The sequence below is a fragment of the Bidens hawaiensis genome, unplaced genomic scaffold, assembly GCF_021521415.1.
Source record: "Bidens hawaiensis isolate Kalapana, Puna unplaced genomic scaffold, B.hawaiensis_p1.1 tig00022321_1, whole genome shotgun sequence".
In the NCBI taxonomy this organism is placed as follows: domain Eukaryota; kingdom Viridiplantae; phylum Streptophyta; class Magnoliopsida; order Asterales; family Asteraceae; genus Bidens; species Bidens hawaiensis.
The window spans coordinates 318,398-332,058 of record NW_027493473.1 but is presented as its reverse complement, the minus strand read 5'-3'; the positions used below and the strand labels follow the sequence as shown (position 1 = coordinate 332,058).

The window sequence follows — 13,661 nt, the reverse complement described above, 5'->3', positions numbered from 1 at the left end:
TAGAAAAAAATAGAATCACTTAACATAAAAGAAAAAGAAAATGTTATGGGAAATTAATTAGCTAGTGAAGGACACGTAGTAGTAGATCATGTGATCCGATCTGGCGTCGATGCGATGCATCCTCATCACCGAGTGCGGAATTGCAGAATTTTGGATCAAATCATGTAACCACCGGATTTTTTTTATTCGAATATATTGGTCTAATCATATTGTGCTATAGCGGTGTGCTCCTCGCCTCCTCGTTTAGAAATTTAGGTATTAAAAAAAATTGTTCTTAGAAAAATATTTAGAATATATAAGTGATTTTTTTAAGGACTAAATTTTTACATTCTACATGATAGAACCCGTGACATAGAATAACTGAGTTTATTCTTATTTAGAAGTGAAACAACAAATAAAATAACCATCTGTCCGTTTAACAACTACGATGGATCAGTCCATTTTATCAGCCACAAACGATCAATCCGTGTAAATCGTAGGGCCGTGCACGGTTCCGTTCGTTCGGTTTTTAGGTAAAACCGAAACCGAAATCATCAGTTTTTTAATATACAAACCGTTCGGTTTTGGTTTTTTCGGTTATTTTCGGTTTCAGTTCGGTTATAGTCGGTTTATTTCAATTATGTGTAGACATTGCAAAAAAAATTAAAAAATGAAGATGATAATTTTAAGCTTGTAAGAGTGTATTAGAGTATCACATATATATTAACCACAAAAACAAAATTAGACACATGTTACGTGGAACCATACGTATACAAAGTTGCTAGAGTAATAGAACTGAAAATTCAACCAAGTGCTTTACAAAAAAACACTAAAAAATTTAGTTTTAATCTTCATTCATCATCTTGTTCATCTTTAAAGTTTAATCCTAGTCTTCATAATCTTCATCACCGTTAATTGATTCGGTTCGTTTTTTTCGGTTTTTTTTAAATGGAAAACCGAACCGAAAATTCAGTTTTTAAAAAATACAAAAAATTAACCGTCGGTTAATGAGTCCGTTCGGTGTTTTCGATTAATTCGGTTACGGTTCGGTTAAATCGGTTTTCTGCTCACCCCTAGTAAATCGGTGGATCAACCCATTTTTTCAAATCTCCAATGATCTTGGTACCGGTTCGAGCAACAAATTAGTTGAACTGGCCCGGGTACCGGTACACGAAGGGTACCAGATTAACAAAATTGGTACCGGTACCGTCCCGAAAAGTCGGATGGACTCATTTTTTTAGACATAAAATATCGATACCTCCCAATAAACTTCTACATATTCTAAGCGGGCAAAAAATACGGAAATATACACACCAATACTCTTACATGCATTCATTTGTACCGAATATCTAAAATCTAAGTAAACGAGTTTTAGTTTACATATCATGCTATCATACATTTACACAAATATACAATCGTGTTATCAGCATTACACTACTACCAAGTTAAATTAAACTTCTAGATTAGTTATATTACTTCAAATTCTTGGTCAAGGCTTGGTCAGAAGAATAAAGATTGATCCATTTCATAGACAAGTGAAGTGAGTCAAATGACATTTTGTCACATTACAATTAGGTTAGTACCTTTAAGCATTGTTAACTTGCTTTTGGTGTTTCGATTGAGCCTCGGGCAGAACGTACATATAATATCAAGAGCACACGTTTTTAAGTTCAAGCGTGTTCAACCATGATTGAATCCGTTAAACCATGGTTTAATACCAACTTGTAATACTATAATTTCTGAAAGACTCGTTAACTCAATTAAATTACGAAATTCGATCCCAAATTATACGCATATGTTGTATATTTATATGCTAATGGAGAACTTGTATATGCTTCGCATATTAATATGTCTTGTAACAAGAATCACTCTTTATATAAGGGATCAATTCAGAATAAATTGTGAGAACACACTGAACAAATCTATGCCGTTTACTTTTCCAATATTAAAAGTTTTGAAATAAAGATTACTATACGTGTAATAGTTATTGTTTTTGTTTCATGATATAAAAAAACATATATGAACAATATAGTTTAGTTGTTCATTTATTTGCATAGCATACACAATTTCTAATCATCTAGCGGCACATATATGTTGTCACAACGTCCATCAAACATTCCCTCAAACAGACAGATGAAATGTGTGATGAATCTTTTTAAATTCGACACATAGATTTAAAGTTAAACCACACACCATCTTTCCATCTTTAGCCATTTATTTAAAACGATCCAATATCCATTATTGTACATTGGGCTCAATTTGCCTCACTTTCTGAATCGAACTGTCCATTTCCATGGCCAATTGCCAAACCTTTTGCATAACTTTATTTTCCACTTCAAACTCTATTGTCTACATCCACTTATCTGCATATCAACAATGTTTTTTTTCGAGTACAATAAACCCAAAACAACAATTCGACTACAATCACCGGAAAAAAATGTCTAGATACGATATACACACGTAAGCTTTTCGCCAATCCAAAAGGCCATATTATTAGCTAGTGAATGTGTTTATTTCTTCTTTAACAGTTTTATGAAATTTGGGAAGAAAACATTTTAAATAAATGAGTAAATGGCCACCACTTTCATCCTCTAAGATTAACATCATTTATGTTATTGGTCTTATATTTCAAGCACCAACCAACATAAATTCCACTGATTTCTTATCAACCATTTTGAGAGCTATGCCATTATTACTATAATATAATTTAGAAGTTTGGTGCCACAAAATGAGTTCCATTTATTTTTGTATATGTAATATTGGTTTTGTATTTGAGCATGTATGTTAGGGTTGGTTCGATGGTTGTGTAGAATGTAGATTGTGTAAAATTCCTATACGGGCCTGCAACCAGGGATAGAATCCCACTCAAATGCAACACTGTTCTTTTAATCAAATGTGTTCTTTATGATTACTTTTTTCAAGTTGTTTATGGTTTTGGTTATTTTTCAAGTGTGTTATTTATGTTTATGTATGCGTGAGAATGGTTGTTTTTAAACATTAACTTTGGTTAGGCCGGATGGTTGTGTTGTTAAGTGAAATCGACCGAATTCGCGTAGAATCATTGCATTTTGTTTTAGTTTCGGTACCGTAACAAACTTAACAAAAACCGACAGAGTGCCAATTTTGTTTTTGTTTTAGTTCCGGTATCGTAATGAAGATGAAGGAGACTGACCAAACTTGCGTAGACTCATCACCTCAACGTCCGAGTTTTACTAATCGAAGCCACCCCATTGGTATACTGTGTTTTATATTGTTTTGTTTTATTTTTGGTTTCAGTTACGATATCATAACGAACGTAATCAAAACTAACAAGTTCGCGTCGACTTACCATCTACTTTGATTTTACCATCATCCGGATTTTACCGACTTGTCCCGACGCAACGCGTCGGGTTAAACACTCGTTTTATCTATGAATGAAATAGAAAATTGAAATAAATTCACATAACAAAATGGTTATATGTGACACTTCACCAAAAAGCACTTTCAGATGGCCCAAACAATGATTAATCATCAGTTTGTCATAAGATGCTTTCAGTTTCATGGGCCCCTATATCATTATTTAGTGGACTGTTTGGGGGCCAGTGTAAGTGGCTAAATTCAATCGGAAAACGTTGACAGTAAGATTAATAATTAGTTAAGAAAACCAAAATAAATATAAGTGTATTATTATTATTATTATGACATCGTACTAAAACACGAGGGTTAGGAAATGATTACAATTTTGCTACACACATTTTGTGTGTGGTGAAGACATTCTTTACACGAGCATGTTTCCTACTTCGAATCTGTTACAAAAGAAATCAACTTAATAATTATAACAACGGTTCATCTTAAATATTTATGACCTGTAAACATAAAAAAGTATTTCTAAATAAAATCCATAAGAACATCTGAACACACAAACATATAGTGGACAAACATACTTGAGAACACATACACACTAACAAAGACAAACATACTTGCGAACATGTACACACAAACAAAGGCGAACATACTTGCGAACACGTACACACGAACAATTGAACAAAAACGAACATGTAGCTATTTATCGTAAAGTTGATGAGTTAAAATACACTTTGTTGCACATACATGATGCATATATATAAAAAAAAGTTTGATTTTTATGAATGAACTTATATAATCTAGATTCTTTTAGTAGTTTTCATTTTAAAACAAAAGAGAAGGGCATAGATGTAACTTACACTTCTCAGCTCTCACAACGGATCATCACAAACTCAACCTTGGTCCCTGATCGTGTAAAACTCCTTGATAACATTGTCCTTCATCTATTTTATTTAGTTATGACTCTGATCACAGCCTGTCACACTAATCCCATCACCATCAGTGTTATTCATCTACGACTTGCACGATATACGATTTCATTCGACCATCACATTATAATATTACCTTTCCTTAACATAACTTCATATCATCTTCAACAAGTAAACGACAATATGAGAACTTACAAAAAATACTAAGAGTATACGTTAGAGCTATTGAAATACCTTGTAACGTTTGAGATTGGCTCGTTTATAAATTGGATTAGCTTTGCTCGATTACAAACCAAGTTAGTGTACAAATCAAGTTAGGTCGTATCAACGTAGATCGAGTCAGTATATTTTATTATAATTTGTTATATATGTAATTGTTTGAGTGAAAACGCATTAGGCCACTGTACCTTTTTACTTCATAAACAAAACAAGAGTTACACAAATGGTTTTTTGTCCATATTGCAAATTTCATATATACATTCAAATAGCTCGTGCCTTAAAACTCGTTTGAAAAGTTGAAAAAAAAAAGAAAATGAGGATCAGTTCGTTTACAAACCGAGCCATCCCAACTCATATCCTCAATTTGCAAGCTCGACTTGACTCGCTTACAAACTAGGATTCAGGTTGTTTCGGTTTCGGTTTTAATCATTTTGATTTTTATCCTTCCCCACTTGAAAGAAAAAAAGAAAAGAGCTTATATTTAGAAAGAGAAAGTGGATGCGAACGAAGAGGGAGCCGATTGATTCCAATCTTCTAATTAAGCGATTCCGGTGTTAATCAACAATCCTTATGATGATTGTTATATGTTAATGGCTGAATGAATCTGAAAAGCCTAGCCTACATTCTTCTCTTCTTTCATTTCATGAAATCATCCCACGCTCCAGAAGCAGCTGCTGCGATCTCCAATAATAATATTAATAATCATCCGTGGATTCGTTATTAGTTTCTAGATCATTCATTTGCTCGATTAATTAAACAAATCAATCAATTAAAGATTAGGTTAAGAAGAAGACTATATGACCGGTGGTGATGGAGATGGTACGGCGGCAGCTCCGGCGACTCCACCGCCGCCGCTGGAGTGGAAATTCTCTCAGGTGTTCGGTGAACGCACCGCCGGTGAACAAGTCCAGGAAGGTAACTTGTGTCTTAATTAGGATTTGGATTATTATTATTAATTTTGGGATTGCTGAATCATTGCTGCTGCTGATTTGGTAGTTAATTAATACTGGTAGTTGGTTCAGTTGTTGGCCTAAATCAATTGTAAAACGACAAATTGCAGTTGTACGTTGCTGATCAAGTTATTGTTTACTAAGTTTTGCAAATTTCTTGCTTTTAATTCATTTCCAGAAATATGCATGTTTTCATTATCTGGAAGATTTAAGTTTTTCTTGTGCTTAACTGCATTTATTGAGAAGCTAACTTATTTAATGCATCTGATATAGTCATATTAATGGTTATCTGATCAGTTTATTATTATTATTATTATTATTATTATTATTATTATTATATTTAATATTACTTTGATATGCTGTAGACTTGTAGTATATTGATAGGTAAAGATGTTTGCTTTCTGTTAGAAGATGGTTGCAAGCTACTTTATAATGTATAGATAATATTTGAATAAATTAAAACCGCGAGACCTAGGGTAGTAGGGTAAGCTTCGTGGAGTTGTCGTGGCACGTTAGAAATATATTTTATATTTCATTAATGAAAAAGTCACCTTTTTAAGTTATTACCATGGTGAGAAGATATCTATGTAAACAAGTTTGCATTCATTCTAAATCATATGTGTATCGAAGGATGGTGGCAAATTTTGAATATGCTAGAAATCAACATAGAGAAAAGGTGTCGACTGTCGAATAACTTTTGTGTGTCAATTCGAGGACTTGATTCGTTTTGGAAGTATAATTTATGATGCCTTGCTGGCGATTTATAAGTTAGAAATGTTGTTCTGATTGTTGGTTATTTGTCATGTTTTTCTCGTTTATATCGAATCTTGCAAGTGTTAACGTGTTTCTATAATTGGCAAAACAACGTGATACTTGTTGACTGAAACCCAAACCACAAGTTTTACTGACACCTGTTAATTATATGTATAATCAATTAATCATTAATTTTACAAAATTTGTGCACTTGTTTTAAATTGTCTAAGCTGTTTGCAACTTGTGTGACAGTTGATATAATTTCGGCTATTGAATTTGATAAAAGTGGTGACCATCTTGCTACTGGTGACCGTGGGGGAAGAGTGGTATTATTCGAGAGGACTGACACAAAGGAGGTTAGTTAAATGTTTTATTCCTGTTTATGTGCTTTGATTTTCTGTCATTGTTGTATTTTTTCACCTTTTCCGGTTACTTATGTAGCATGGTGGAAGTAGAAAATATTTAGAGAAAACCGATTACCAGAGTAATAGGCATCCAGAGTTCCGTTATAAAACTGAGTTTCAGAGCCATGAACCTGAGGTAACTTTTCTGTTCTTTGAGCCAGTTGTATGGCGTAGGTGTCAATTTCAACCCATTAATTATGAATAGGTCAATTTCGGTTATTTCATCTCTTAACTATTTAGACGGGTAAAGTAAAAAAATGTTAGCTAAAAAGAAAACATCAAAACGGGTCGAAAGTCTCCTAGAGTGTTTAAACCTCCTAAATCATTTTTGTAAGAAAGATGGTTATTGATTAATTGAATTGTTGTAATCGTATATGTTGAAATTATTTAGTAGTTGTAAGCATATTTGATGATTGACACACTAATTATATAGGACTAATTTCATACATAACCTTCAAAAAGTTCAAATTTCATATATATACTCATATTCTACAATATCATATTTACCATTTCACAACACTGAAGATATCACTGTGAATCATCTTTCGCTTATAATGTTTCCTTAATTCAGTGAAGCATGCTGCTAGATATAACTGCCATATCACTTATAGGATGGGTAAATGTGATAATTTTGGTGTTTTAGAAGGGTACATATAATACGATTATAAAATTTAGGACATCTATGGAATTTTGAACTTTTAAAGGGATATGCATAAGTCGCCCTGACTATTTTAAGAAACTTGGACAGAAAGTGTTACTGGTCAACCAACCAGTTTTGACCGTAACAGAAACTACGTGTTTGACCTGTTAACATGCCTGCCCCACCCATTTTGCATTTTTGCTTATTATGCATCTCAACGTTTGCTTCCAGTTTGATTATTTGAAGAGTTTGGAGATTGAGGAGAAAATCAACAAAATTAGATGGTGCCAAACAGCCAATGGTGTCCTGTTTCTTTTATCTACCAATGACAAAACAATCAAATTCTGGAAGGTACCTAACTGCCCACTTTATTTTTTTTAATTTCATATTTCTTCTCATGACAGGTTTTAACTAACCAAGTTTGTTGACTTTTTAGGTTCAAGAAAAAAAGGCTAAGAAAGTTGCTGAAATGAACGTGGATCCTTTAAAGGCTGTTGGAAATGGAAGTATTGCCAGTTCTAGTGTTTCTTCGATTAATAAATCGTCACATACAACAAATGGAGAGTACAAGGATTTCTCTTCTGGCGCAATACAATCATTGCGCTTACCAGTGGTAGTTGTACTCAACTTATGCTTTATATTTTTCTACATTACTTTAAATTGGGAATACTGATATCAGTCTCATTCTGATTATAAGAATTTTCATCATTTAGGGGGGTGTTCGGATGTGTGTTTTGAAAGCAAGATATGATTTTGAACTTGATAATTTAGCTAATAAAACGAGACGTGGTAGATAGTGTTTGGATGTGTTCCTTTTTTTTAGTTTGAAGTTGTAATTTTTTGATAATTAGCTGTTTGAGTGTTTCACTGCCTCTGATTTTCTTAAAAAATAATATATTTTTTGTCTTTTGAGACGAGATTAGTTATGTAAAACTCTTTCAAGTTAGGTAATTTGTTTCACCATTTAATAATATTGTTGTTGCGAGTATGAAACTGATAATCAGAATCACAATCTGTTACCAAACATTAATAACTTATTATTGTGATTACAAGACACAATCATCAAATAACCAGTTTCTAAAGCAAATACAATAACCACTTTAATCAATTTTAAAATGTTATATTTTTGCAACATTATATTTGCACGTGCATATTGTTCTTATCTATTTTCTATCTAACATAACATGAACATAAATTTGTAGGTAACTTGTAACGAACCAAGCCTTGTTGCAAGATGTAGAAGAGTGTATGCTCACGCTCATGATTATCATATCAATTCTATATCAAATAACAGGTTTGTATATTCAATTCTTTTACATGCTATTTTTGTGTATTATGTTACTAGTTTGGACACCTTTATCTCAATTTAGAAAGTAAAAAATGTTATATAAAATAGTAAATGCATTTAGCCTGATAAAAAAGTTGTCTGGACTTGGAAATTGGAGATTGTGGGTTTGAGACTTACTATGTTTAGAAAAAAAAATTAACATGTGAGATTAAGTTGTATGACTTTTTATTCATTTACAAACAAGTGAATTATTAATGTTGTATTTTCTCTTCGTACTCCCTAAATCATTTTGACTGAAAGAATTGGATCATGAGACTATTATTTTTCTAACATTTCACAATGATAGGTGTCATCTATATTATTCTTCTTGACTTACCACATACGAGAGTAGTATTTACTTATATAAAAAATGCGACGTATATGCCATATGGTAATATGGATTTCATCAATTTAAACTTCACTATCAACATTCTATCGTTTTTATTGCATTAGTGATGGTGAAACGTTCATATCGGCCGATGATCTGCGGATAAACCTTTGGAATTTGGAAATTAGCAATCAAAGTTTCAACATTGTCGATGTCAAGCCTACAAATATGGAGGACCTCACTGGTACATATATGTTCATCGGATTATATATCAATCAACAACCCTTTAACCATTCTAAAACACTCATCTTCTATATTTTTCCTTATTTGCAGAGGTGATTACATCAGCAGAATTTCATCCAACTCACTGTAACACACTTGCATATAGTAGTTCAAAAGGATCCATTCGCTTAATTGATTTGCGTCAATCTGCATTATGTGACAGACATTCTAAATTGTATGTATCTTACTGAATTTAGTAGCCAACCTCATCATAACTAGTTTACCTGTAAATTACTGATGTGGCACTGGTCAATGCAGGACAACCACCACATTAGGCACCACATATGCAATATTTGTTAAAATTTTGACAATATTTATATATTTAAAAAAAAAATTAAAGTTACATGACATTACTGACATATACATATACGTTAAGATGACAAAAATCAGCCAAAAGGCAACCTGCCACAGGTTAAACATGTCATTCATTGGTACAATTAATAATAAAATGTAACTTGGTTGCGGAAGTCAGTAATAAACTACAGTTGATTGCTAAAACCCTGAAAAGTTGTTAAGTTTGTTTCTATTCGTGAATTTTGGTCATTTTGGTTTTGTTATTTTATTCTTATATTGAAATCTACTTTGTAGGTTTGAAGAACACGAATCACCTGGTTCGAGATCATTCTTCACTGAGATAATTGCATCTATTTCTGATATTAAGTTTGGAAGGGATGGAAGATATCTACTAAGCCGTGACTACATGACCCTTAAGGTTGTTACATTCTATTTTGCAGAGTTATGAAACGGGTTGATTTGGTTTGTTAATCCCAGCTTTGATCTATTGGCCGGCGCCAATTCCAACTTAATAAATATTTCGATATTTTCTTGCAGTCCCAACTTTCTACATATTTTCATCCGGCAATTCCATGCTAACTGAAACAGTGAAGAAAAGTAATCCCGTTAGCTTGATGACATGGAAAATACATATAAGATTGATGGAGGAAAATAGGTTGAAAGTTGGGATTGTCATAAAATATATCTTAAGTTGGGCTTAGCGCCGGCCAGTAGGTCAAAGTTGAAATTATTAAAATCCGATGTCCCTTTATTTTAAAAGGGTTAAATGAATAATATAAAAGAATTAGCTAAAAGGTATCATGTCAATTGGCTCGAAAGTTGCCCAAGTGTGTTTTATGTGTACAACCTACTAAATTGATTTAATTACAACAGTAGATTATTTATTGTAACAATATATGTTTTTGTGTAATCGTATTGAACTCAAATTATTTGTAAGTTTTTTAGAAACAGGAAAATAACCCAGCCCATAAAAAGCCATCTTATTGTTCAAGCACATAAATATCTTACGTTGTTTGCAGTTAAATAGTTTCTTTCCAACTTAAAAGAATATTTTTTAACCTTCGATTGTTATTTACTAAAATTGTAATATCTTTGTGCAGTTATGGGACATTAACATGGACGCTGGTCCAGTTTCAACGTTTCAGGTTCATGAATATCTAAGACCTAAGGTATACTTACCTCCTAATTTAACCATTTTTTATTTAGTTTTGTCGCATTGAGTATTAATTTTTTGCAACTGATAATCTCCAGCTATGTGACTTGTATGAAAACGATTCAATCTTTGATAAATTTGAATGCTGTCTAAGTGGTGATGGTCAACGGGTAGCAACTGGTTCTTACAGGTAACTTGTGTTGACTTTATCTGTTTTTTTTTCTCTTTTGTTCAACACACTCATTAAGTTAATATGATTTCAGCAATCTTTTTCGTGTATTTGGCTCGGTTCCAACAAGTACTGAGGCAACTACCCTGGAAGCTAGCAAAAACCCTATGAGGTATTAAATACAACACTTTCTGTTTTTGTCTATTTGACCCATTAAAAATAAAATATAACCCGAGTTGACCCGTTTTTTGTAGGCGACAAGTGCAGACTCCTGCAAGGCCTACAAGATCTCTAAGCAGCAGCCTAACCCGTGTTGTTAGACGAGGTATATACTACTCAAATCTTTTCTTTACCAATGATCATTTCCCGCGGTATTAATTAAACTTTTAACTATATCAATAGGGGGTGAAAGCACAAGTAATGACACAAATGGGAACTCATTTGATTTCACAACAAAACTACTCCACTTAGCATGGCATCCTACTGAAAATTCCATTGCTTGTGCTGCTGCAAACAGTTTGTACATGTACTATGCATAAATTACAAATCTATTCTCACAAGACGTGTCGGTTTTTGTCAACAACTTTTGTTGGTTTTCTTGAAACAACGACATCAAACACTGTGTCGGTATCGAGAAGGTTCTAGAAGATGTTAGAATCTACAGAAAGGTGTAGAGAAAGTTGTAGAAGATGTCAATTGATGGTGACAAAATTTGTTTGGTTTTCATCCACAAATGTTTGGGCTTTTATTATATATACTCCCAATTTTCTGATTCATCCCTCCATTATTTTTTTTTTTATTTTTTGAAAAAAAGTTTGCCGTTATTTACCTTGTTTTCCTTCTACAACTTTAATAGTCGCTGATAGGGGTGTTCAATAAAATCTGAATACGAAATATCCGAAAATTCGAATATACGAATTTTCGGATTCAGATATTAGTTTTGAAAATTTTCGGATGCTTCGGATATCCGAAACGTTAAATTTAATTATTTATTACACTTAAATATATAAACAACATGAAAAAAAACCCTAATGAGCAAATTACTTAACCCTAATGAGCAAATTACTTTGCTGCATCGGTGCATCGCATCTTCCTCTTGACTCTATGAAGTCTGAAACCTTATTCTGAATTCCGAATGTCATCGTCTCTCCCAGAGTTCTTCACATCTTTCATTTTAACCAATTATTACATATTCCATGCTTATAGTACTTCATTTTCATATGGTAAACTTGTCTTTTAAACACAATCTATTCAACTTACAAGTTTGGTCCCTCATCTTTAACCATATTATATTTTTAATTTAAATTGTAAACTAACTTTCCACCCATGCTTTTAAACGACTATAGCCTTTTCAAACATTACTACTTTTATAAAAAAAAATTACACCATAAAAACGAGCATTTTATTCTCTTTAATTTGGATACAATATTGTTATAATTTTTTTGATTTTAAATAAATTAATATGTTACGTAGGGGTGTTCAGTGTCGGTTTTGATGGTTTTTAAGTTAAACTTGTGAGTTCAACCGTTAATACTGATTTTTTGTCGTCCAAAACCAAACTCAACCATTGAAAGTTGAAACCGAATCGTTACTAACGGCCTGGTTCCAGTTTGGTTTCACAGTTTAAACTTTAATAAAAAATTTAGTTTAAAATAATTATTAATTTAAATGTACCATCAATTTTAACTAAACACTAACATAAAATAATACTTGAGAGGATCATAAATAATGATAATTTTAGCCACATAAATGGTAAATATTAATGGAAGATCTAGGACGTGAAATAATAACAACAAAGATTACAAAATGAATCATACTGCAATTAGGTTAATTTGAAGTTTCATAGCCAAGTTATTTGTAATAAAAAGATTATGTTCAATTAAATTTTAACTATATATAATATATATTACAAAACATATCTAATAATTAATAATAAAAAAACATTAAAATGCATTCAACATTTACAGTCTGGTCTGGTTTCATATGGCCGGTTTCCAGTATAAACCGCGAACCAACCGTTCACTACGTTTTGAAAATTTTGAAACCGACCAACAAACCGAAAGTAAAAAAAGAAAAAGAAAAAAGAAGTCAAACCAATGACCGGTTTAAACGATTTCAAGGTTTTAACCAAACCATAAACACTTATATTTGTTACGTGATTAACAGGTTCAAACACCCGCTGAATCGCACGGGCACCCGTCTAGTAGCATTTAAAAGGCAAAAGCTTATCCAACATTTTGGTGTCGTTAGGCCAAACCCCCTTTAGCGCCTGGTCTTATTATACAAAAAATAGAAAACGCATGACGACCTTTTATGGAGTTAACCCTGTAAACGTTAACAAATGAATAAATATTTTTTCTTAATTTTTAGAAATATACAACTTGTATAAATTTAAAACGATGTTATCAACTGGACACAACCTACTACGAAGACAAGTATCACTGATGATTCATCAATGATGGATGGCGACTGTCGGTATTCAATCGGAAGAAAACGCCTTGTTTACGAAACTATATTTGTAGCTGGAAATCTGTCGCGGATATCGTCGTATGTGATCCATCGGTAAATTATTTTGGTAATCGTCGTTAGATGCAGCACTACGTCATGTTTGACATGAACAACCTTCACCGACATTATATCAAGAGATCCTTATGTAGATGAAATTCATCTGGTTGTCGTGCAAGTGTTATAAAATGTATAAAAGTTAATGTTTTTTTGAGTCAGAATTTTACTAGGCTCGAAATTCTAGCCATCTATATACAAACTTTAGTTTCGGGTAACTGAAAAAACAAATTCAAATTACGGAAAAATAACAAAAATCCGTCGATCGTCATTTAAAACATATAATAGCTTATAGAAATACAATATCCCTACAATTGCTCTCGATGAGTT

The 13,661-nt window shown here is 32.5% G+C and overlaps 1 protein-coding gene across 2 annotated transcripts; it reads left to right on the top strand.

The window, feature by feature from the left end:
• Positions 1–5,155: 5,155 nt before the first annotated feature.
• On the top strand, positions 5,156–11,518 carry LOC143565348 (serine/threonine protein phosphatase 2A 55 kDa regulatory subunit B beta isoform-like). 2 transcript variants are annotated; one of them, XM_077052339.1, is made up of 14 exons: positions 5,156–5,384; positions 6,425–6,528; positions 6,614–6,712; positions 7,448–7,567; positions 7,653–7,829; positions 8,419–8,510; positions 8,997–9,115; positions 9,205–9,328; positions 9,742–9,865; positions 10,548–10,616; positions 10,699–10,790; positions 10,864–10,941; positions 11,024–11,094; positions 11,172–11,518. In XM_077052339.1, exons 1-14 carry the CDS (start codon positions 5,267–5,269, stop codon positions 11,306–11,308), a joined length of 1,524 nt encoding a protein of 507 aa, XP_076908454.1. In that variant the 5' UTR covers positions 5,156–5,266; the 3' UTR covers positions 11,309–11,518. The 2 variants fall into 2 exon arrangements, with proteins under 2 accessions (XP_076908454.1, XP_076908453.1); XM_077052338.1 differs by having other exon boundaries at positions 7,653–7,832.
• The last annotated feature ends 2,143 nt before the right edge of the window (positions 11,519–13,661 follow it).